The sequence below is a fragment of the Neovison vison genome, chromosome 7 (genome assembly GCF_020171115.1).
Source record: "Neovison vison isolate M4711 chromosome 7, ASM_NN_V1, whole genome shotgun sequence".
In the NCBI taxonomy this organism is placed as follows: Eukaryota; Metazoa; Chordata; class Mammalia; order Carnivora; family Mustelidae; genus Neogale; species Neogale vison.
In genome coordinates this window covers 188936247-188960680 of record NC_058097.1, presented here as the reverse complement: position 1 = coordinate 188960680, position 24434 = coordinate 188936247, and the positions used below count along the sequence as shown (strand labels likewise).

At 60.7% G+C, this 24434-nt stretch overlaps 2 protein-coding genes across 4 annotated transcripts in view; both read right to left on the bottom strand.

The window, feature by feature from the left end:
• Positions 1-88: 88 nt before the first annotated feature.
• MAPK8IP1 (mitogen-activated protein kinase 8 interacting protein 1) lies at positions 89-18855 on the bottom strand. Of its 2 annotated transcripts, none has more exons than XM_044259156.1 (12): positions 18755-18855; positions 8092-8197; positions 5894-6193; positions 4223-4304; positions 3137-3949; positions 2883-2958; positions 2136-2308; positions 1812-1921; positions 1609-1725; positions 1446-1516; positions 1214-1312; positions 89-896 (listed from the first exon to the last, which is right to left on the bottom strand). In XM_044259156.1, the coding sequence occupies exons 1-12, from the start codon at positions 18853-18855 to the stop codon at positions 824-826; spliced, it is 2121 nt and encodes a 706-aa protein (XP_044115091.1). In that variant the 3' UTR covers positions 89-823. The 2 variants fall into 2 exon arrangements, with proteins under 2 accessions (XP_044115091.1, XP_044115092.1); XM_044259157.1 differs by lacking the exon at positions 18755-18855 and adding an exon at positions 9268-9370.
• A 2662-nt stretch (positions 18856-21517) lies between these two features.
• CRY2 (cryptochrome circadian regulator 2) overlaps positions 21518-24434 on the bottom strand; it is a 36067-nt gene continuing 33150 nt past the window's right edge. For both annotated transcript variants that reach the window (XM_044259154.1, XM_044259155.1), the window contains one exon: positions 21518-23808. The gene's annotated coding sequence lies outside the window, so the exon portion shown is untranslated. The remainder of the gene's footprint in view (positions 23809-24434) is intronic.

Sequence of the window (24434 nt, the reverse complement as noted above, 5' to 3'; positions counted from 1 at the left end):
AAGCTGTTCTGTGCAGCCAAGGCGTGGGTTTTCCTGACACGGACGCCAGCTGGGGGGTGGGGGCGGGAGACACAGCCACTGCAGTCCAGACAGGAAATGGCACTTTAATAGTTGTGGCCAGGATGACAGGTCCAAGCTGGGGCTACAGCCGAGGCAGCTGAGAGGCCCTGGCTGGCCCGGGCCAATCCGGGAGCCGCCTTTTCCTGCCGGGTTGGGGCCCTGCCGCAGCGCTCTCCTTCCCTGGTGAGGCCCCCACACGTGCCAGTGGCCAGCGTGACGGCCACCCAGAGGCCACCCAGGTGACAGAGCCAGGAACAGGGACTGCACCCCCCCACCTGCTGCAAAGTCCTTGGGAGGTGGCTGGGCTCAGCATGAGCTCAGGGCCTTCAGTTGGGGTTGGGAGTTGGGGATGAGGGGGAGGGAATGCTGGCAAGTGGCATGGGCTTTGTCAAAGCAGGAGCCACAGCCGGAGAGCCAGAGGCCCTGGCAGAGGAAGTGATGCCCAGGATGGGCCGAAGCCCTCCGCTCCTACGATGGGCATCCTTCCCGGTCAGAGGCCTGACGCTACCCCCTCCCCCAGGCCCGCCCCCTCCCAATCCCTGGGCAGCCTGCTTTGTCCTCCATAGATGAATCTAGTCCCATATATTACAATAAACTGCATTTGCCTCTCCCCGAAACCCCGCCCTCCCCCACCCTTGGCCAGAGGCCCCGACTTCCCCGTCCTCTGGGGGTGACGGGTGCCCCTCTGCTAGCGTGCTGCGTCCTGTTGGCAGCCGACTGTTCCGGCGCAGGCCCCGGGGGTGGAGAGAGCGGGGCCACGCAGCTACTCCAGGTAGATGTCTTCCGTGGGGCAGGTGTACTCCACGAACTGCTTGTAGAACTGCTGGAACGCTCTCCTAGAAGGCAGGCAGACACACAGGTGACGGGGAGAACACCATCTCCACCCCTGGTTTTTCACCTGGAGCCTGGAGCTCCCTGGGCAGGGCCTGGGCTCCCCCAGACGGAGGGGCTCGACTCGGCTCTCTGCACGTTGCCCTTCTTGGGTCAGACCACCGCCGAAGGAAGGGCCTTACCTGGCGGGGAGCTAGTCCTCAGGACCGCCCCGCCTGGGCTCGAGGCCATGAGGCACGCAGAGCTGGGAGGGGACCTGGGGCTCGCTCTGGGGCCAGGCGCTCGGCAGGAGACACAAAGACACACACACACAGGGCCGTACCCCACGGACTCTGCCAGGGCTTTGGTGGATTCCTCAGACACAAAGACGTGGCAGGCAAACCGGTGGTCAGCAGGGTGCTTGGTGATGAACCCAAAGTACCTGCGGGAGGACAGCCATCTGTCTGAGAGCGTGACAGGGGCACAGAGCCCCCAGACATATTCAGAGACCCGCACCTGACCATATCGGCCCCAGGCCGCCCCCTCACACCTCATGGTGTCCCCCTCCCACTTACTTGTTGTTCTTTGGATGGTATCCACAGAAAGAGATGTTTTTTAACTGGAAAAAGTGGCTACATTTATTCCCCTACAGGAGGGAGATGAGAGGCAGGGTGTCATCAGCCTGCAGGGGCCACAGGTGGGAGATCTGGTGGGGGGCCAGGGGACAGAGGCGGTCACCTTGGCCTCCTGGGAATCATCAGCCTTGACGCCGATCTTCACGCCCCGCACGCTGATCTCCAGGACGCAGCTGGACGGCGGGTTAAAGTGCACGGTGAGCCGGCGGGTGGTGGCGATCTGTGGTTAAGGGATGGGAATCAGGCACTGGGTGTCTGTCTCCCCAGGAGAGGAGGGGGCCCAGGTGGGGGGCGGGCACCGGGTACCTTTTGCATAGCAGCACAGAGCACGTCATTGCCCTTGTGGTAGGGAACCTGGACGGAGCCCAGGAACTTCACCCGGAACTGGTCCACCCAGTCGCTGTTTTTGGTCAGGGCTGGAAAACAAGCATGAAGTGAGGGGTGGTGGGGCAGCAGAGGGGCCTGCTGTCCACGGATGTCCCAACTGGGCCAGGCCTCCCTTCTCTCTGAGGGAGATGGACCTAATGTTGTCCCCTCTGCGAGGGCCCTCCTTATGGCTTTAGAGTCACCTGGGAGCATGTCTGGGCAAAGGTGGGGCCCACTGGCGCCGAGGAGGGGAAAGGACGCTACCTGCCATGTGCTCGGGTTCCTTGGTGACCTCGATGGCGTAGTAGGCGGGGAAGACACCCCGGGCGCCCGTGCGCATGTTGTAGGCCTCATACCAGTAGTCCTCGGCCTGCAGCTCCACCAGCAAAGGGTCATCCACCTCCAGCTCCAGCTCGTCCTCGTGTCGAGGCACAAACCTGTCCCCCGCAAGGGCATGGGAGGAATTCACCACCGGGGCCTCCCCAGCTGGGCTATCCGTCGGCTCCCCCTCTCTCTGGGGGACAGGCTGCTGCCAAAGGGGCACCAGTTCAATAAGTCTCCAGAGTATCCTGGGCCTGGGCCTGCTAGTTCCTGGGGAAGTTCAAGATCACACAGACAGGCTCCTGCCATCCAGGAACTCGGGGGCTCAGGGAGGAAGTGCCCAGAGCCACTTGGAAAACACAGAGGTAACAGGAAGCGAGCGCTTCCCTGTGGAGGGCAGGGAGGGCTATGCCTTGTACGGGGTTGGGCAGCATCTCTGCCGGAACCCCTCCCGGACTCTGGACCCCCAGGCCCACCCTGCCAGATGGCCCCGGGCCCTGGTGGCGCATCACAGGTCACATGGCCTGAATCCATCCACCTGGAGTCCTGCCCGGGTGCGCCCTGTGCCCCTGGGGCTGGCGGAGGGACAAGTGCCAGCGTGAAGGTTGGGTCTAGGCCACATAGTGAGGGCAGAGGCAGGGAGGGGGTGGCCCCACGGTTGCCTGGCCGGCCCAGCACTGCGGCTCTTACCTGAATATGGCCCGGTGCGTCTGCTCCTGCTCCTCCCCGTTGATGACACAGGAGAAGAGCCCGAAGGACTCGGCACCTGGAAGCGAGGGGCCGAGCTGGAGGAGAAGGACCCACTCTGCTTGGGGGGTGGGGTCAGGCAGCAAGCTCTCAGTCCTGACACACCGAAGCAGATGGGCAGGGCCGCCTTCCAGGAGCAGCCTCGATTCGGCGCCCTCCCCCTCCCAGGTGCCCCAGCACGCCGGCCGCAGACTCACTGGAGGAGCGTGAGCGGCCGCTCATGAAGACGTTCAGGAACTTCTTGGAAAAGTGGACGTCGGGCTCGTCTGGCGTGGAGTCCTCGGAGAGGCAAACAGGGGGCCGCGGCCGGGGGGCCTCCTCGTACTCCTCCCCGATGGCCGACTCGTAGGGCGAGGAGGCGGAGGCGCAGTTGTCGTAGACGGTGGCCGAGTCGCTCTCATCGCTGTAGTCCCCGAAGCACGGCCGCAGGCTCACCAGCTCCAGCTGCGCGTGTTCGTCCACCACCAGGGTGTACTTCACCGAGTCGTAGGACAGCGCGCTGGTGTCCGAGCTCAGCGAGGCCCGTGGGGGCGGCGGCGGCTCCCCGAGACTGCCCCGCCAGCCTCCACCCTGCAGCTCGGGCCGCTCCGGGGACGACAAGCAGTCGAAGCCCTCGTCCTCCTCGCTGATGGAGGGGTGCGGCCGGCCCGCCGCAGAGGGGTAGGCGGCAGGGTCTGGATCGGAGCTGACAGACATCCGGCTCTCTGCAGGGGGCAGGAAGGCAGAACTGGGCTCCGGGGGGTCCGGTGGCCTTTGCACCGGCGTCAGGTAGATCTCCTCGGTGGCCTCTAGCCGCACGTCGGCCTGGTAGTGGATGCGGTCTCGATGCGAGTGGCCCCGGCTGCTCGGTGGGGCAGCGGTGGGGCCGCCGGGAGGGGCCATCTGTGTGGCGGTGCTGCGGCGGCAAGGGCTGTCAGTGGAGGTGCCTCGGTCCTTGGTGGCCGTGGGGCTGCTCGGGGGTGGCAGCTCATCGCTCAGGCAGATGTGCTCATGTGGCGGCGTCTGCTCCCCTGGAGGGCAAGCAGGTCGCTGCTCAAGGCGGGTGGCCTTGCCCCTGCCTCCCTGCCCTCTCCACTCAGCATGTGGGACACAGAAACCCAGGCGAGGGCTCTCGCCCCTGGGGGGGCTCTAGGACCAGTGCTCTCCCTCCCGCCCCAGCTGACTTCTGATGGGCCTGCTCAAGGCAGTTTACCTCAACTCGGCAAGATGGAGGCTGCCAGGGTTGCTCTCTGCTGAGGAAACTGAGGCAGGGGGGCCAGATAAGGGAAACGGTCCTGACTTACCAGTCTTCAGGGGTGAGGATGACCGAGACACCCGATCCTGCCAACTGTGCTTCTTGCCCAGAGAATTATTATTCAATGTGTCCTGTGCAGAAAACAAAAGGCCCTTGTGACAGAAGGCGTCAACAGTACCCGGCACAGGGAGGCCCTGGCCCTGCCCCCATCAGGCCATCCCTAGGCCATTTGCTACTTGCCCCCCCCCACCCCCGCCCAGGGCCTCACCCCCAACCCTCCTTGAACAGGCAGGAGGGGTGGCAAGTCACAGCCCTCCCAGCCCGACCTATTGGCTCTAGATGGCTCTCCATCCTGACTCAGGGAAGCCGGCCAACCCTTGGGGAGGTGCTCTTGTCAGCCTCCTCAAAGGCGGTGATGACCAATATGTGTGGTGGTAAATGGGGGAGAAGTGGGGGAGAAGCAGGAGCCATCTCGGGAGACAGCTGGACCCCCAGTCCCAGACACCGAGGCTTTACACAGTAGATGCTCACTGCCAGCCAAGTCCTGGAGCGCTATGGCCTAGGGGGCAGGGACATTCTAGAAGTTGAAAAATGGATTAGGAAGGGTCTCTCAGCAGCCGGCCTGGGGGACTGGGATGAATCACCCAAATGATGAATCAATAGCATGGCTCTCCCACCCCTGCAGCTGCACATGACTGAGGAATGACAGATGTAGTTGTCAGCAGCCTTCCTCCTGGATCTCTTGGGCTGGTGCCCTGGGACCCCTCTTCACCATGCCTACAAACAAGGCTCCCCAGAAACTATTCAGGTTCCCTCCCCTGGGAACCCTCTCATAGGCCCTTACGGGAGTTTGGCTGCCAAAATCCACCCCAGACGATTCTGGGAGAGGCACCAGTCCTTTGCCTGCAGGACCTGCACCCTCCACCAACAGCCCCAGCTCCCTGAGCCCCTCTTCTGTACCTCTCCTGACTGGGCCTGGAAGACAAAGGGCCACAGTAGGCTCTCCTCCACCCTATTCAACCCTCCTTGGCATCCAGCCATCCAGCCCAGGGGCCCTGGGCCCCCAACTCAGCCAAGCAGCTCTGCCTCCCATGCCTCTTCCCTGCCTTCTGGGAATTCCCAGCTGCCCACATTTCCACCTGCCTGCTGCCTCTAAGCTCCCCGTCCCTACCTATTCACAATTTCCCATGACCTTCCCCCAGCAACGACCACTTTAGACTCTCTTCTCCTGGCCTGCTTCTGCCCTTCTCCAGGAGCCCCACACCCTAAAGGGGAAACCTCAACCTTAGGTCCCAAGCTCCAAACCCTTGCAACTAGCCCTCAAAGCTCTGTTCTGTCCTCCTTAAGCTCTCTCTCGCTCTCCTTACCCAGATCCTTCCACTGTCCCTCTCGGTCCTTTCACTCCTTCAAACTCAAGGCTCCAAATCCTGTTGGCCCGACCTGGTCCCTCTCCCTTAAGGCAGATTCCACTGCCACCCGCACCCCCCACACACACCCCCGCCAAGCCCAGACCACCTCCCTGGGCCGGCCCCCTTGGGAAGCCGCACCGGGCCGACTTCTCCCTGCCCCGGCCCGCAGGTCCCTCTGACACAGCCCCTCCTCGCTCCTCCAGCCCGCGGGCCAGGGGTGGGCAGCGAGCTGCCCGGCGCCCCCCACGCCTCGCGTGCCTGGCTTGCGGGCGCCGCCCCTTCAGCCTCGCCCCACGCCGCTCGCGCCTCACCTGAGACCGCGGCACCTGCGGGAAGAGGTTGAGCGTGGTGGGCCGCTTGGGTCGATAAGTGTCCCCGCCGCCCTGGCCCTGGCCTTGGCCCTGGCCGCGGGGCGCCGGCTCCTGGCGGGGCTCGGCCTCTGGCGGCCCCGCTCCCGGCCGCCGCGCCGCGCGCTCCTCCTCGTCGTCGTCGTCGTCCTCGGCGCCGGGAGTATCCCCCGCCGCGTCGATCAGGTCCATCTGCAGCATCTCGGCCTGCAATCGGCTCCCCGCGCCGCCGCCGCCCCCAGACAGCAGCCCGGCGCGCGGGGGCTGCGCGGCGCGGACGGAGGGGCGTCAGGGGGCGGGGCAGGGGCGGGGCCGAGGCCGGGGCGGGGCCGACTCCGCCGCGCACCGCCCCCCGCCCGGGCGAGTCCATTCTGCGGCCGCAAAGGGGGAGGGCACGGGAGAGAGGCAGGGGGCCCGGCGACAGGGGGCCGCACCCTCCCACTCCCAGCGAAGATGCGCGAGACCGACTGCTCCCCAATCTAGTCGGCGCCTTTGGCGGTCCACACCGCCCCCTCCCCACGGTACCAGCCTTCCTGATTATCTGCACCCTCCCGTTCCCTTGGCAACGGCCAGTGACCTCACCGGGGTTGTAAGCTGAGCCCAGAGTGAGGTCACCGCTGTTGCTATGGGGACGCAGGGTCGCCAAGGAGTTGGGGGGGGGCCCACAAGGGATGGAGGGGGGAGGTTAGTATTTGAAGGGGGAAGTGAGGAAAACTGGGAAAACAGCCTCAGCCAGGCGGAGGGTGGTGGGAGGGCCGCAGGGTGAACAGGAGGTCCTAAGCGCGGCCGGGGTGCGGGGGTGGGGGCAGGGGCCAGTGGGGGCATCTGGACACGGCACCTGTCCACAGTCTGAAGGCCCTCCAACCTGGGGTGTTCCCAAGTTTAGGCCATCCTAAACCTCGGTAACTGGAGTTTCAGCTCTGCCGCTAACGCCTGGGCACCCTGGACAGATCCCCTGACCCTCGGATTCCCTCCCCAGTTAACTGCCTCCCAGCTTCCCAGGGAGGTGAGGACTCACGGGCAACAGGGTGTGAGAGGCCCCCAGAGCTTGTCTAAGGCCCCACAAGGTACACCTCCAGCTAGTACTGCCTCAGGGCCCTGGCTGTCGCAGGGACCACCCTCTCTAAAACTGTGCCGCTGCGTGTTGGGTGAAAGGGTGGTGTGGAATTTCGGAACAGGTGTGTGACCTTAGAGAAGCTACATCAGGGCCCTGTGACCATTCCTGCCCTGGCTGGCCTAACCAGAGTGGGGAGGGTTGGGGCATGGGGTACTGCAGGGTCATCCTCACCCCTTGGTTTCCTCTTGCCTGGCAGAGCTTACAGAATCTCTGTGACAGGCAGGAGGTCACCCGGAGGCTGACCCCCCACCCCAGCTCACACAGCAGCTCTCCTTTACTAACTATTCACCTAATACCACCAGGGTGGTCACCCACCCCCTGCTGGAGACTGCCAGAAGCTCTGGGTTCTGCAACCTAGTCCCGTGCTTTGCCTCCCATGTCCTGGCCAGTGGCCCCTTCTTCCTGTTCTGAAAAGACACAGGGGGATCCCTGTCTGACCCAAGATCCCCAGATGCTGAGGATCTCCTGGCAGGATTCAGAACTTAGGGAATGGAGAGAGCTATCTGTCCTACATGACAAGGCCAGGAGGCCAAAAGCAGCAGCAATGCTGGATTAACCCTCTATTCTAGAGGGGCCCTCAGAATAGCGGGCCAGGGAGGGTCTGCGGAGCTATGTGGTGTGGGTTGGTGCAATGGCAGCTGAGGGAGCGCCTTGGCTCTTTTCTTCCAGCCCTGGAGCACTGCGGATTCCACTGGACTCCACCCTTGCTCTGCCTCAGGCCCTCTGCCAAGGCCGCCCAGGGAAGGGTTTAGAGTAGGCCTGATCCTTCCTTTAACCCTACATCTGAAGACGATCTGCCCTCTCCCTTCTGCTGGGCAGTTGAGGGAGCTGCCTCTTGCTTTAGCCCCCCTGGCAAAAACAACCAAAAAATCCTGCTTGAGCACCCCAAAATGTGTCAAACACTAAACTGGATGTGTTTTTTGGATGTCATTTCCTTTTCTGAGGATGCCATATAGAGATACGGGGGTGCCATCACTCCTGTCCCAACCCACCCTGTCCCCCTTACCCTCCCCCCGCCCCTGGGCTCCTGAGAGCCCACTCTTACCCGCAAGGACAGAGTATCTTTGCACTGCAGGCTGATGCCACACTCCTCGGTGATCTCTGAGAGATCTTCATCCTCAAACTCCTCCAAGCTGATGTCATGGGTGAGCCTGGTGAGCACAGGAAGTCGAAGTTACCAACCCAGGGGCACTACATAGCCCACTATGTAGTACCTCTTCAAAGGGGTGGCTCCTCGAAAGCAGATCACAGCCCCCAGAGGGTGGGACTTGGTGTCCGCCTGCGCCGAAACCGGGGGTAACAGGCAGGGAAAGGGGAGGTCCAGGTTACTCCCGCTCCACCCCACTGGGAGCTATCCGCTCTATTGCCAACCAGGAGGCAGTGCCTAGAAGGCCCAGCTGGTCAGAGCCAAGGCTCTGCCAGAGAAATGCCTCCTGGGGTCAAGGCAGGTGCCGAGGCCTGTTCACCCATGGAGGATGCAGAGTTGAGAAGCGACTCCAACCCCTGCAGTGACAAAACCCAAGGAGCTGGCAGAGGCCCCTCCCCAGCCTCAGGAGAGTGCCCCCAGCCCAGGAAGACCAATGGCTCTTGAGCCCTGGGAGCAAGTGAAGGGAAATCTGGTGTCAAGGTGGCGAGTTGCTGCCTATCCCAGGAGAGGTTACACCCCCATTGTGGGTTCTCCATTTCATCTCTCCAACCACATAATCGCTTGCTCACCGCACAGATCCTAAACAGAAGGCAGCAGAGGGGTCAAGGGAGGCCTGGGGTTGGGGCTAGAGGTGTTGTGCACTCGGAGGACAAACCAAAGAATGTCACCACCATGACTCTGGCTGTGCTAGAACCCTCTCCCCCTGTCCCCTAGGCCCGCTGTATGCCTCCACCCCACTGCAGCGACTGTCTGCTTGTCCCCTAGACCTGACTCACCACCAGCCCTGGGCACTCCACCTGGTTTGGTGTGGGTAGGATGTTTGGGAGAATTCTGCTGGGGGAAGTTGGGGCCAATTCTGAGCCTCTTCTCCCAAATAAGATAAGGAGATTGAGGCACAGAGCAAGGGACACCCAGGAGTCCAAGGTCACCGGGGGGAGGTGGTGGTCCAGCCCCCAGGGGCCCACACCCCCTGCCTCTTGCCTTAGTCAGACCAAACAGAGACCCAGAGCTCCATGGAGCTGTCCCCCAAATGCTCCCCCCCCCCCGCCCAACACCAATCCCTGTACCCCCTACCAGCGCTCCCACTGATCCTCCAACCAGCTGTCATTGTCTGGGCTCGAATCCATCTTCAGCACCAGCTTCATGGAGAGCCCTGCCCAGCTGGGGGGCTGCAGGGCCCCAGGGCCACCCTCTCATGCCCAGAAAGGTTGGGAGGCCAGGGCTCAGGGCAGGGCTGGGGCCTCGGGCCTCCACTGCCTGGGCCTCCCTGTCTGCGTCCTGCCCGCTGCAGAAGCCCGGGGAGCTCATTAAAAATAGATGTGCCAGCAGGAGAGGCAGTGGCTGCCGACCCGGGCCCCAGCCCCAGCGCTTCCCAGCCCAGCCCTCCGCTGCAGGCCGCTGCCTTCCCAGCCAGGCCAGCAGTGGCGCTGAAGCCGCTGTGGCTGCCACCTCCCCCTCAGGATCGGGTTACTGCGATCCGATCCGATCGATGCCACCGGCTCCACCTGCCCTTCTAATGCCCCTGTCAGGGGCTGCGGTGGCCCTTCTTCCTGGCCCAGGCTCGTGGGCAGATGGCAGAAATCTGGGATGTCTCCCCCCAAAAGCCAGCCCTGATCTGTTTTAAAGGGCCAGCACCACATTCAGGACACCTGAATGGTAAGATGGGGGGCTTCTGAAATTCTCCACGAACGGATGTCCCCATCCACACAGCAATGTGCTCAGGCCTCACACCCCCTCAGGGAGGCTTCTGTGGGCCCAGGCGGCATCCACACAGTGGTGGGTGACCACGGACAAGCTGGATGCAGGACAGAACCCTGGCATCCCCCACCCCCCCAGAGTTTCATCCTTCAGCACCGAGGATGTGCCTATGGGCTCAGGGGTCTCCACAGCCAGGGCTAAGGGCAGACCCCTCGGGTCTGGACCCGGGTGTGGCCCCCTCAGGGCAGGACTGGAAGGCAAAGAGCTTTCTGTCGCTGCGGAGTTCCACCCACAGAAGCCAGAGGGAAGAGCAGAGAGGGATTCTGACCAGGACGAGGGAGCTGGACAGATGAGCCCAAGGCTGGTAGGCTCCCAGGTCTGGGAAGGATGTGGTGCAGAAGTTGGGGGAGGTTGGGGAGGGGCTGGGCTGGCCCAGAAACCAGAGCGGCTCTACCATCTGGCCAGCACGGCCCAGCATCTCGGGCCCGGAGATGAGAAGCCAGTGGCTGGTCAACACACCCCAGCTGCCGGCACAGCTGGAACTCTGCCAGCATCAGGGAGCTGCAAGGCCACTGGGCATCTGATCCAGAGGTGCCCTCGGGTGCCCCTTACTCTGCCAGGAATCCCTGCACACCTCTCTCCTTCTCTGCCGGGTCCCCGCTCAGCTTCTGTCTCTGCAGCCCCAGACCCCCACCCGCCTGCCCCTCAAACACCAGCCTGCTCCCCTCAGTGCCCCCATGTTGGAAGCACTCCACCCCATTTGCCACCCTGCAAAGCTGCCAGAAACGCCACCCTTCTGCCTCCACTCAAAACCCCCTAAGATTCCCTGCTAGTGGCGGACTGCTTGGTTTGGCGTTCAAGGTCTCCAGCTCTGGGTGTGACTGCCCACACCTCCCACGCCTGCCTGCCCGGGGTCTAGTCCAGGGCTCAGATGGAGCCCCTGGCAGGCTTTTCAACCTGCGCCCGCTGGAAGAAGGCTCTGTTAAGCCCACCCTTCCAGGAAGCCCTCCCAGCCCGCCTGTGCCATGCCTTACAGCCCTCCTGGCTATGCTTGCCGGTCCCTGGGCATTCCCTCACTTGTAGCTGGTGTCACCATCTGCATGAATGCAAGGCAGTGTGGGGGACAGACAGAGCCAGGCCTCCATCAGACACCCCACCAGGCTGCCCCAAAGGCGGATGGAGCTCACGTCGCCCACCCTCATACCCAGCAGGGGAGACAGGCAGGCCCCCGCTCGCCCAGCTCCAGCTGGACTGCATGTTTCTGGAGGCCAGAGCTGGGGAGGCTGTCTCGCACACACCAGGCTCTCGGTACACGCCTGGCAGGTGTTTGCCAAGGGACATCCTCAGCATCCACGTGCTCCCCCCCAACCCAAGCGTTCAAGGCATGCCTGCGGGGGAACCTTCTCGGCTCATCTCTGCACAACCACGGCCCAGGACGGCAGGTCTGGGGGCAGGCGGGGACAGCCTTGGCCTCTTGCAATGAAGGGCCCGGGGGTGAACGGGGCGTTGGCGGGGAGCGCGGGGCGTGAAAGCCTGCACCGGGTTCTGGCTCCAGTGGGGACGGTGAAGGGAGTTTCTTATCTGAATTTTTTCTCCTACGTGAGGCAGGATGGCAGAGTGGTCACCACGGCAGGCTTGGGGACAGGACGCATGGGACCAGATACGGACGCCCTCACTTAGCACCATCACCTGAGCAGCTGCCGCTCCCTGGACACCAAACCACCCTCATGTTCTGTGTCTCCTTCAATCCTCTCCATCACCCGGGGAGAGGGTCTGACTCGGCCTGTTATCCAGATGAGGAACCCTAAGGCCCTGACAGAAGGTGCCGTGAGGCTACTTATACCTGCCCCCCCAAGGGCGCTACTGGGGGTTCACAGGGCTGAGCTGCAGCAAGCTGGAGTGCTGTGAGGGGGTCACGACCAAGGGACAAGGGGAGAGACTGGTCAGGCAGTCTCCTTTGCAAGTCACCCCCCACCTGCGCTGTCCCTGCCCTTAGCTCCTGCTTCGAAGGCCCCAGATGTTCTGGGTCCTTCATGGAGGAAAAGCTGAACAGACCCTTGGGCCCTCCAAGCTCAAGAAAGGCAACTGTGGGGAGGAAGGGAAGAAGAGGGAAAAGCTGGGGGGAGGAGGAGGAGGGAGGGAGGGCGTCCCCTTCTGATGGGAGGGTGCCCACATTTCCCCTGGAAACTGGAGCCCGGAGCACCAGGGGTTCACCTCCAGCCGAATCACACGACCTCGTGAGGACGGCTCCCTCACCTCCCAGCCTGGAGGCCTCGGAGGCAGCCCGTCCATCAGTCAGACCTGCTTGCCCGTCCGGGTGAGATGCCTCCCAAGGTCTCACCCAGGTTGACATTTGGAGGCTCTGAGTCATGAGTTTGCTCTCCCGGGACCTCCCGGACCTCTTGGACCTCTGGAGTCTAGGTTTCTGTTCGAGGCCCCGTCTTCCTGCACGAACCCTACCTCTTATTCCAGCACGCCCCAGTCCTGTCTTCTGGCCGAGCAGCCTCCTCGCTGCGTTCTGAACGTGCCGTCCCCCGCCCCTCCCCGTGCTCCCCACCTCCTCCTGCCATGAGCCCTCCAAAATGAACAAACATGCCTTTGTGCTCTGATGTTTATTACGTGCCCATTTCCTTCCACGTGCCTTCCCGCCTCCCTGGCATCCTTGGTCCCCCGATGGCAGCCTAGCCCTCGCCAATTCCTCCTCCCAGGAGTGGGCTGGGTTAGGAGAGCAGGCAGCAGAAGGGTTAAGTGGCAAAGTGCTGAGGCTTTAGCTGAGCAGGGCCAAACCTGAGCCAGGCATTTGGCTGTCCAGAGGCCATTCCTGTCTCCCCGTTCCTGGCTCTCTGGAAGCCAGGTAAGGATCCAACTGAGCGACCTTGGGTCCTGGCCATGGTGTCCCACGGGCCCCTCTCATGGCTGAGAGCATCTGTGGTTCAAGTGTTCAGCTTGTCCCTCTGCCGCCCTGTGAGTGCTGAACAGACAGCTGGCCCCCAGTGCGCTCGCAGAGAGGCAGGTTCCCCACTGCCCGCTGGCTCCCCTACAGGCCATTCTCCACCAGGCCACCAAAGGCAACACCTGACATACAAATCTGGTCTGGTCACCCTGCCCCAGCTCAGAGTCCCTTAATAGCTTCCCCTGGCCCTTAGGGAAAGGGGTCCAAATTCCCTGTGGCCTGAAGGCTCAGGAGGGCTTCCCCCAATCTTGGGGGTCATCACCACCCCCCACTCCTCCTTGCCGGCCCCCACCCCTCCTGCCCCACTGGCTCCCTCAAAGCCTTCCCTGATTTCCCTGACCTGGCACACGGCCCTGCTACTCGCTCTCTTAGGCCCACTTGCTGAGTTCCTAGATCACTGTGACTGTACCTCTGGGTTCTGCCCCCAGTGGGGGGCTCTCCTCAGAGGCAGCACCTTGTCTGTCTGGATCAACAAAACAGTGCCTGGGAGCTACTTAATAAATGTTGACTGAGTGAACCACAGGTCTTTCTAGATCTTTCCCCTTAAAACTCCCTAAGTCAGTTGCTCTTCCAATTCAACTTTCTGAGTCCTCACCTACGTCAGAACCCAGGGTAGAATGTGCAGCCCTCTGCAAGGAGGTGCTGGCCGAGATGGTGGGGGTGGGGGAGCCCTTGGCTCTGAGTGGACACTGGGCTCAAATGAGCTTTATTCCTCTAATCTGTCCCTCCCCGACCATGTCCACACCAGGGTCACTGCCAGTGAAACACCGAGTCCAACCCCAGAAATAAGTCCTCAGGGCCAATCCCTACTTGGGGTTATAATGTGTCTGATGGCTTTACAGAGCCCGGGGCTGATATGGAGCCGGAAGTTGAAACCCAGCGCTCTGGCTTTTGGAAAGCTTCGATGGGAAGCAGTCCCATACGCGCAAAGCGTTATACCTTCATACCCGAGAATGCGTATTTTGCATAACCGCAGACAGAAAACAACCAAATAGCTCAGCGCGGGGTGGGGTGCGACCGGGTGTCCAGGGAAGGAACATCACACAGGCTCCTGGACGAATGTTACCAATTCTGGAGGGAACGTGGAAAATGACGACTGGCATTAAGGAGCGAAGGGAGCGCACAAGCCCATGGCCTCACGTGCGGAATCACACGCACCCAGAAGCACGAACAGGGATGCGGCTGGGAGACATGGTGGGACCCAGGGAGATCTCTTCTCCTCTGTTTCCCAATCCCCCAGAAGCTTTCTGGACGGGGTGCACCGGGCTCCCACTTGGGTTCTGGGGCCGCTGGCCCTGTCGCGGAGTGCCTTCCTGAGGGCAGGGGGCCCTCGTGTTCCGCTTGGCACCGATTCCCTCCCCTTGTGCGAACGCACGCACAGGGTATCCCTCATGGGATACCCCAGGTAGGAAAGGACGACGAGGTCGAGGAAGAAGGGCGGCGCTGGCTGCCCTGGGGGCCCGAGCAAGGCAAGACCCATGGTCAGGGCTGGGAGAAGGCACAGGAGGAGGGCCAGGGGGCAGAGATAACATCCTAGAATGGCTAAGATCCCCTAAGTGGGGATGGTGACAGTGACCCCATTTTGTAGGATCCATAGGGGCCCCAAGCCAAGAATCCAGAGACCGACTTCAAGGATATGGACATCAAAGAGGTGGGGGGGCACAGACCCTGCATGGCCACGTCCTGGCAAGTGAGCCAAGTCAACACTCTGGCCCCAGATTGGGGGTTCAGTAGGGGAAGGTGGCTCCAGCAGCAATGCATTTCCGGAACCCCTCCCCCTGCTGAAACGTGGCTGCTGGAACCAGCCTGACCCCGTTCTCTCCCATCGCCCTGCTCTCTGCTGCCCCCTGGGGAGCAATGTCCTCTCTGAGGCTTTCGGGTGGGGGGGACCTCTCTGAGCTGAGACTCCTCCCAGGGTCTCTGGCCCCAGCCCCATCCTCTCCAGTGACCCCAGGCCCCAGACCAACCCCTAGCCTGAACGCTGCAGTTGGGTACCCCAGTGATCACCAACCTCAGACTCAGGAGGTCTCCCACTAAGTTCCCCTCCCTGCCCGCCAAGCTCCTCCTCTCCGCAGGGCAACCCATCTCCAGCACCATCCTGGACGCCAGCCTCCCCAACCCCTAAAACCAGATACCTCACCCACGGGGCTAATCCCTCCCACCCCCGAAGTCCTCCTCCCGTCCTCTCCCGCCCCTGCTTGTGGCACGCGGGATGACCAGCCTCCAGGGGTCTCCCTGCCTCCCCGTCCACCCTACCTAGTGGCTGGCAGGACCTTCCCAAGACAGCGAGCCGATGCTGCCGTTCCTGCTGAACCTTTGCTGCTTGCCGCCGACCCACAGGCCTGGGCTCCCCTGGGCCCTGGATCTCAGCCACAGTCACCTTGTCTGCTAAGGCCTCATCTGTCTGTCTGTCTGTCTCCCCTCTATACAGACTGCACGACGTTAGGCCCATGACTATCTCTGGAGCCTCTGTCCAGGGAGCCCTCCAAAGTGCAAATATTTGTTGAGTGAAGGGAAGGAAGGAACAGCCACATGCGTGCCGTCGCGTGAAGAGAAAAATGAGGAGGCCTCTGCGCCTCTCGGGGGCCACATCTCTCATCTACAAGGTCGTATGGGGAGGTTGAAACCACACCATCCAGCCAGTCAGGGGGCCTGGGGTTGGCCACGCACGTGCTGTGTGTTCTGGGGGATGACACTCCCCCTCTCCTGTCTCCTCCTCGGTAAAAGGGGGGGCGGTCAGGACGAGCTGATTTCTGGGGTCCCCTCATCCGCATCCCCCATGGCGCGTCCCACCGTCCCTCCCCTTTATCCGACCCACCCAGCTCAGTGTAGCCAAAAGCTATGTTTCTAAAGTCTCTTTTCTAGAGTTTTCCTTCTAATGAACATGTATCACTTGAATTTTAAATTCTCTTTTCTAACTGTGTAAGTTACAGAAGTAACCCATGCTCCTTGTAGAAGAAGTCAAATCATAACAGCGGCGCGTCAAATAAGTGAAATCCCTTCCCCAATTCCCCATCAACAACTATAGGAAACTGGCTGGAGCATTTCTACCATCAGAAGGGGAAACAAACAAACAAACAAACAAAAACAAAAACAAAAAAGCCCAAAAAACAAAACAAAAACAACCCACTCATCTATTGAAACCAACCAGCAACAAGCAGGTGCTCTCTCCAGCCTCCACGTGTCCCAGCGTGCTCACTCCCTGCTCTCCCCGGCTAGTCCCAGGCTCTCTTTTCAGGGTGGCTCTAGAGTCAGACCGCCTGGATCCGAACCCCAGCTCTGCCATTCACCTAGCCTCTGGAGGCCTCAGTCTCCTTATCTGCAATGTGGGGACAATGGCAATGCTCAGTTTACACGGATCTGGTGAGGATGAGACGCTCTTGCACAGAAAGCCCTTCGAGGGGCACTGGGCAAAGTGAGCGCCTCCCAGGGTCCAGCGCGCCCCGTCCTTATCCTCTGATAGAAGAGTCGGTCTGTTACCCTCCGAGCTCCAGGAGGCCCGTGCACACCTGATCTGCGTCATCACCCAGGGAGGCATTACTGAGCACCAACTCTGGGCTGGGCACTGTGCAGACCCAAGTGTAGGTATCAGCTCTTCTGCCTTCTGGAAGCTGACAGTGGGGCTGGGGGTATACAGAGTTAACAACAGCAGCCTTGCAGGAACACAGCTCTCCACAGCCCTTGAAACAGCCAACACGTGCCGTCCCGGGACCATCCTGAGTGGGAGCCAACGCTGGCATCGTAGAGAAGAAACAAGGGCTCCAGGGTTAAGTGCCCTGTCTTGGGGCACAGAAGTGGGAAGGCAGAGCCAGTCGGCAAACCCAGGCCAGTTGGATCCACGGCCCCACCAAAGAGCGGTGCGAGAGCCTTAACCACCCAGGGTTAACCCGAGCTGGGCGCAGGGCTCTGTGAGGCAGGACAAGGGAAAGGTCAGCGGGGGCTGCTGGAGCAGGCAGAGAACGCCATGTGGGGCTGAAAACACTGCCCTTATTATTCCCAGAAGCTGGCCTTGTCTCCACAGCCAGGCCAGGGTGTCCTGGAGGGCCGGCCCACGCCTTAGCCTTGGAACACAGCTGTTCTCGCCCACCTGGCCCGCACAAAGCACTCTCTCTGGCTGGCGCCCACCTCATCAGTTCCTCTCACTAAAGCATCCATGAGAACCTGCTAGCCAGGGATGGGGTGGGGTGGAGGGGACTGTCCCCTGGGGATCTGGAAGCAGGTAGAGCGAGGCAAAGCTGTCCTCTGGGCCAGAGGCAGGGCCTGGAGGCTGAGTGCACTGAACACACACAGACGGCCCCAGGCTCTGACTGGGGGTCCTCAGGCAAGCCACTGCCTTACTGAGCCTCAGTCTTGTCATCTACAAAATGGGCAGACCGGTGCCCATGCCTGTGGGGGTAAAGGAACCTGCACTGGGAATGCTTTGAACAGTCACGAGCTGCAGAAGCGGTCACCAGCATGGAGGGCGGACACTTGTTGAACACCAACTTGATGCACACTAAGGAATCAATATTCATTAGCTCGCCTGACAGATGGGACTGTCAGGTCACTTTGCTAGGTAGAAAGTGGTGGAGCTCAAATTTGAACCCAGGTTCCTCTATGCTGTGCTACTGCAGAAGGGCCTCCTGTAGGCAGGCAGTATTTGCCTCTCAGCAGCGTGTGTCATGCCAGGGGGAACTGGTCTCAGGATTCAGCCTCATGACTCGGAGGCACCAACCACAAAGGCCCCAGCCACGGAGCCCTCACGCTTGGCCTCCTCCATCTGGTCCCCTCCCTCTGGTCCTCCTGACTCCTCAGCTCAGGGCCTCCAGGGAGGTTTCTAGCGCTGATGATGCCATTAGAGATCCCCAGGGGTTCCTACCCACCTGAGGGCCAGGGAGCCAGCAACCCCTTGGTCAGAGAGGGGCTGGCGCCAGAACCCAGCTGGGGCCTGGCTGGGGTGAAGGGCCCAGGAGAGGGGAAGGCGCCAGCTCCTTAGATGAAGAAACAATGGGGTATGTGTAGGCCTCTTCCTAGGCTCTGGAGCAGTTACACCCTCCTCTTCCTTCTCTCCAAATGGGGCCAGGATTATGATGGAGGGATACCCATCCCTTCCCCACAACATCCACTGTCCATGTCTCTAAAATCCACCTCCCAATACCAGAGAGTGGGCAGAGAGAGGGCTGAAGGGGAGCCCAGAGCGTGGACCTGGGTACTTGCTCCAGCAGGAAACCTTCCACCCAATGTCCTTGGCTACTCCTGGGCTGCCCAAACCAGACTTCCCCAACCAGAGCTGGGTGGGCAGTCTCCTGGTTGAATCTGAGCCTTCTGCACCTGCACACACCTGACCAGGTCCGTGCTTGCCCAAATCCACAGAGGGTTCTGGCCATACCAGTCCTGGGAGTTAGGTTCCTCTAACCAGACAGGGCTGGGGGAGGGGCCCCGACTTCCTCCTTCCAGCACCAAGGTTGTCAGTTGCCCTGAGAAACTGGGACCCACGAGGCACCCCAGCCTGCTCCCATCTCTATTCAGAAGCTTTCGGACTGGGCATAAGCAAAGCCTTAGCCTGCCTGCCTCCTCTGGGATCTCAGTCCAGACCCCAGGCCCTGCCGCAGTCCCAAAGTGGGGGAGAAGGCGGCCTCCGCGCCCCCTCCTCCAATTCCAGCTCTGAAATCTCCCAGCCTAGGACATGGAATGGCGGAGGCAGCTGCACCACTGGCTATGCAGCGGCTATCAGCCTGGACTTGAGGCTGAGGGGGGTTTCTGGGGACTCTGTCCAGGGTAGAGACCCCATCCCCATGCCGCCCCCTCGTTCCCGGGATCCGGGTGTGTGTGTTGGGGGCTGGGGTCCTTTGGGTGGGTGGCGGGGAACGCGGAAGCCGGGGCAGATCAGCCTGGGCTGAAGGGCGGGGCGCAGCGGCCGGGGACTCTCACCTGAAATTGGGCGGCGACGCGATGTGCAGCCCCAGGAACGGGGAGGCGGCAGGCGGGGACGCGGCCCCCCCGCCCAGGCCGCCGCTCTCTCGCTCCGCCATTCTCCGGCACAGCCCTGGCCATCCGGGCGGAGCGCGGCGCAGAGGCGGCGGCGGCGAAGGCGGCGGCGGCGGAGGGGAAAGAGGCGGGGGCGCGGCGAAAGACCGCCGCCGCCGCGGGGTACGGCTCCGGCGGGTGCGGCGGGCGCACCTGCGCAGGGCAGGGCGCGGCTCCGGACCGCGCGCCGCTCTCGGGACTGGCGCGAGCTCCGCCGCGCGCCCCCGGGCCCTCGCCGGGGTCTCGTGAGCTCCGCCCCCGCCCCGCCCCCGGCCCCGCCCCGCCAGCGCTCTCCGAGGTGCTGAAGTGGCGGCCCCCGCGGCCCCTAGGCTCGGACGAGCCCGGCTCTGAGTCGCACACTGACTCCTCTGCCCTCTTCCCCCTCCCGTAGCGCCTTCGTGCCATGTGGGGTTCTACTTCTCGGGTGGGCCTAGCGCCTGGGTAAGAGGGAACTAATAGCGGGACGGTCCTAGTTGGTCCCCAGCAGCAGACAAAGAAGGCGGACAGGGAAAGTAGGGCCGTTGGAGGAAAGGCCACATGGTATCAGGAGTGGGCTCCTAGAGCAAGCCAGGTTTGGAGTCAGGTCGTGTGAACTCACAGCCTGGCTTCCCAAGCGAATAGGTGGTGTGGCCGTGCATTAGTGACTTCACTGGCCTAAGTTTGGTTTTCTTATCTGTGAAATGGGGACAATAACGGTCCCTCTCATGGTTGTTGTGAGGATGAAAAGTGATACAAGTATGTTGTCAGCAGAGGCAGGGAACACCCACCTCCTGCTAGCATCCAGGTCTCACCCAATCCTGTTCCCCTTATCTTGAGAAGACCCTCTCATGGGCTCTCCCCAGAGGGTCTTCTCTCTACAGATTGACCCTCCAGCCCCAAACACCTATCAATGATGAACTGAACCCTTCCTCTTGGCTTCTCAGTTTCTTCTCCCTCACACCAGGACTTTCCCGGATTTCTCTCACTTCTCACTTAGCACCTCAGTTGCATTTCTTGCAGAACACCTCTCTTTTGCAGCCACAGACACCCCATGGCTGACTTCTCACATTCTAAGACTAGGAGCCAGCCTTTCCTCCTGCTGCCATAGTTGACTTCTTGAGATTTCTTCTCGTGGTTTTTCTGCTCCCTCCAGCACTTCTACCCCTGCAGTTCTGGGCCATGGTTCCCTTCTGATCTCTCCCCTAACTGGGCTAAGCCCATGAGTTCTTCTACAGAGCACAGACTGTTGGACACTCAAACTGCTGTCCAGGGCTAGGGCCCCAGCTTTGGTGGGTCAAGAGCCTCTGACCAAACCTTATGGGTCTCTCTGGCCTCCTGAGAACCACAAAGGCCTTGCCTTTACCTCTCTCTGAAGAAGGGGCAGAACAAACTGTTTCACAGCTTTTGGGATCCCATTTGCAAATCTGGACCACTTACTGGTCATGTCACCCCCTCTTCCTTCAATGTAGCACCCAAAAAGGAACTGCAGGCACCTGCCCTGCAGGAAACAGCTTCCCACCTCCAGCCCCAAGAACATCATACTACCTAGTGCCAAAGGCTCGTCTCCCTGCTGGTGGGTCCAAAGGAGTGACCCGTTTACCTTTCCTGCTATCTTGGCTCTACCACCTTTCACTAGGACCAAACAGTAACCACCTTCTGCTCAGATGCCTGGCTTTTGCTCCCAGGAAAGCAATCTTGACATTGTGGCTAATAATTGTTGCTTAAGAGTGTATGCTTGTCTCAAGTAGGAGCATCCTTAGGTGAGAAGTGTGTGTGTGTGTGTGTGTGTGTGTGTGTAGGACAACTCCATTTTCTAGAATCTTCTGCTCAAGAACAAAGCTATTGTAGCTCCTGAGGCAAAGCCAAAACTACATTAGAGAGAAGCCAGAAGGGAGAGAGGGAAGGACAGGTCCAGGTCTTGGTGGGAAGGAACTTCAAAGTGGAGCTAAGAATGAGACGAATCCCAGGGCCAAGTTCCTCCCTTTCCCCCCTTCTCACTGTGTGTAGGGCAATTTGTGTATTCTTGGGCCCTGTCTGAGCCGCTGCCCACATGAAGTTGGAGTGTGGTGTGAGCTAACAAAACTCTTCCAGGAGTCCAAGGCTAGAAACTACCGTAGAAAAGCCCACATCCACTGCAGAGAGGCCACTCTCCAGCCAGATGGCATGAGACAAAGCCAGCATCCGGGCCCTGGGCTTGGCTGTGGGCAGAGCTCCACCACCTAGACTCAGCACTGGCCGCTTGCGTGCCCGCCCCACCACGCAGTGCTTAAGTGGCTGAGTTGAGATCAACGATGGCTTGGGAGCCTGGAGAGAACCCCGCCACTCACTGAGCCTTGGCCCTGGGGCTTTAGGTGGCCCGAGAGGCTGAGTCACTGCAGGATAGAACTCAGAAATCTCATCCTGGGCCTGGAGTGCTCTGTACCATTCTGGCTGACTGAACACCACCCCCACCCCCACCCCAACTCTCGCTAAGCTCTGGAGCTGCCACTAGTCTGCCCTGCCTGCTCACCTAGGGGCCTCCAGCCTCCCCCCATCTCTACCCATCCCTCTCCTCCCTGCCAAGTCTGAGGAGGGGTGAGAAGCTCCTGGTTCCAGCAGAAGCAAGATGGTCTGGTAGAAGGCTTTACTCAGGCTCAGCCTTACTGACTCCTGGTTCCCAGATCTCCCACAGATTGACAACAACACAGCTTTGCTCAGACAGGATCAGACATTTATGAAACACGTGAATATTCACAAACTGTGGGAGAAACGCACCTTCCCAGTAATAAGAAATCTCTGTATAAAGTGCATTTTGTCTGCGACCATCTCTTCCCCATGCTGGCCCTTGGATTAGGATTTGGGTCAATGTTCTGTGGCAGCCCCGAGGCCACTTGGGCTAGAAGAGGGGAGGCACGAAGCCGTCATGGAGCTCTGGGCCACTGGATGCACCCTCCCCTTACCACGGCCCTCCCAGCTCTGGGAGGGGACCACTCTGTTCGGCTGGGAATGGGCCAGCTTGCCAGGGATGGTGAAGCAGGGGGAGGTGGTCCCACCAACTTGTACCTCGGGGAAGAGGGCTGTCATCTAACAGGCAGGAGAAGGGAAACATCCTGGTACCTGAAGGTGCTGCTGAACAAATACTGACTCTGGGCCCAAGCCCTCTGGCATTCCCAATCCCTCAGAACAGCCCTTCCAGGCTCGCTCTACTCCCCCTTCTGGCAACAGCCCCCAATTCTCCTGCCTCTAGGCTGGGGCTGGAGGAACAGAGAAGACCCCTACTCAACGCTCTGAATACACACCATCACCTGGGCTCTGCTTCCCCCACGGTTATGGGACATTTCTAGTGAGGGTGACACACATACAACAGGGGGACTTGGAGGCAGCTCTCCGGCTGAGAAAGCCTGAGGATATCTCAGGAAGGAGCCTGTCAACGTGCTGGACAGCTGAGGGAACAAAGGCCTGACCCCAGGGTTCTGGTCTGAGGACAGAGGAGGACAATGAGGGACAGGGCAAGGGCCAAGGGAGTTAACAGCTATGAGGCTGGGAAAGGTCACAGGGAGGTAGAGAGGAAAAGGCCCGGAGGCCAGCTTAATGTTACACATGAGGACAAAATCCAAAGAGAAATCAGCCTCTCAGTTATACACGCACCTGTACACACACACACACGCACACACACTCACACGCACACATTGTGGCTCACGTGCAGGCCACAGGGTGGAAGACCGGCTGTAGCTGACCACACAGTCCTTTTCATTATGTCCTTCTCAACACAGGCCTTTGACAGTGGGAGGGCTGAGGTGGGAGCCAGGCCAGTCCCGGAATGCAAGGCCTTGGCTTCTCTGGGTCAAACCCCCCACTGGCCGCATCTGGAAGGGTCGGTGTGCTGGCTGAGAGCTCTGCTTGGACATTTCCCAACGGTCTCTGGCAGTTCCCCCGAGTCCACCTGCCGGGGTCCTTGGTATCTGGCCACCGGCAGAGCTGACACAGGAGCTTGGAAGCGGACCAGTCCCAGGCATTCCCCAGAAGCCTACAGACCACGGGGCAGAATGGCTCTCCCGGCTGGGGGTCAGCTCAGTGCAGCACTGTGCTATGGCTGGAGGAACCAGGGGGCTTTCTGGCACCAGGAACCTGGCTTCCTCCTTGTGGAGGCACCGAGTCTCCACAGTCAGTGCTGAGGCTGGCTCTCAGCTTCTGAGGCAGGAACAGTAAAAGCTGCAATTCAATTCCTAACTTTAGGTTTTCAGCTCCAGAAAGGTGGGCACTTTTGGGGCTAGCGTCTACAGTACCGTGGGTATGGCCCATGAGTCCGGCATCTGGGTGTACCTCCCTGGGATGGCGGCATGTTTCCAGATCTATTTACAGCCTCAGGTTCAGTCCCAGATGCCCGAGGAGGGCTCTGGAGGACCCGGTGGCAGGAAAATTTAAGATGAGAAAGAAGCCAGACCAGGTGACTGTATCTGGAGAGCATCTGTCCCCTCCAGCCTGCCCAACCACCCGCGTCATAAAGCAGGAACTCAGCAGGGCCCTGGCTGCTTCTAGAATCCCATGCTCTGGACAAAAGCCAGCAATGTCATCCTCCTGCTCCTCAGTCCGATGTGGTGAGAGAGGGAGGAAGGGCTCAGGGTCGGGGTGGGTGGAGCAGGTGCCAGAGTCCCAGCTAGGGTCCTACTACTCTCCTATTCAGACAAGGTAGCTGGCTCCCAGGGACAGGTTTGGCTGAAAGTCACTGCCATGACCTCTAGCCTGGCGTCTGGAGGCTGAGGTGAAGCTGCTACACGTGCTCCTCCAGCCCAAGCCATGCTCAGAATCACGAGAGTGTAAACAGATGCATGCACACGCAAACACGCACACCACTCCTTCCCTGCACACGCGTACACACAAGCACACATGTTCGCTCAGTCTAGTCTCCGTCGGTGATCAGCTTTTCTGCCGGTTGCACTCTGCTGCCGTGGCGGCTGCTCGGGCTCCCAGGCTTCGCTCACGGAGCTACAGTGCTGCCGCTGAAAGACAAAAACAAGTGCAAAAGGGAGCGTTCAGGGCGCTGCTTGGTGGCTCAGGGACACAAACTCCTCTGGCTGCTTCTTTGAGGACACTCAGACTGCGAACCAGGAAGAGCCTGGCGTGAGCTGCACGGGTCGGAACACTGCCCCTCGGAGGCAGTGCACGGGACAAGCTCTCCCTGCAGACCCTCGGCGCCTCCTTGGCTCCAGGGCTCAGGGCAGGAGAGGAGGAGGAGAAGGTCACAGGGACTCCCGCAGGCCTGGGTGATGGGCGCTCTGGTAGGACAAGGGCAGTTTTCAAATCAAGGCACAGTGGCTGCTGCCAGAGACACTCAGAAAACAAACAGCAGAAGAGAAGCCAGCGGGGGCCAGGAACTGGAATATGAAGGCAATGACCGAGTTTAGAATCAGCAGGTAAGCAAATTTCCACATAGAGATAAAAGAACCCTGGGCGCTGTGTGAGAAGACCTGGGGGGTGGGTATCGCGGAGACACAAGGAGGAGTCATTTTAAATATTTATAACATCCTGAATTTGGAGCAGAGGGATGAAATGGCCTCATGTCTGGGAACAGAGGACAGGGCAGGCCAGTCACAATGCTGGGTTGCCTGTTTAAATAGGTCTAGTG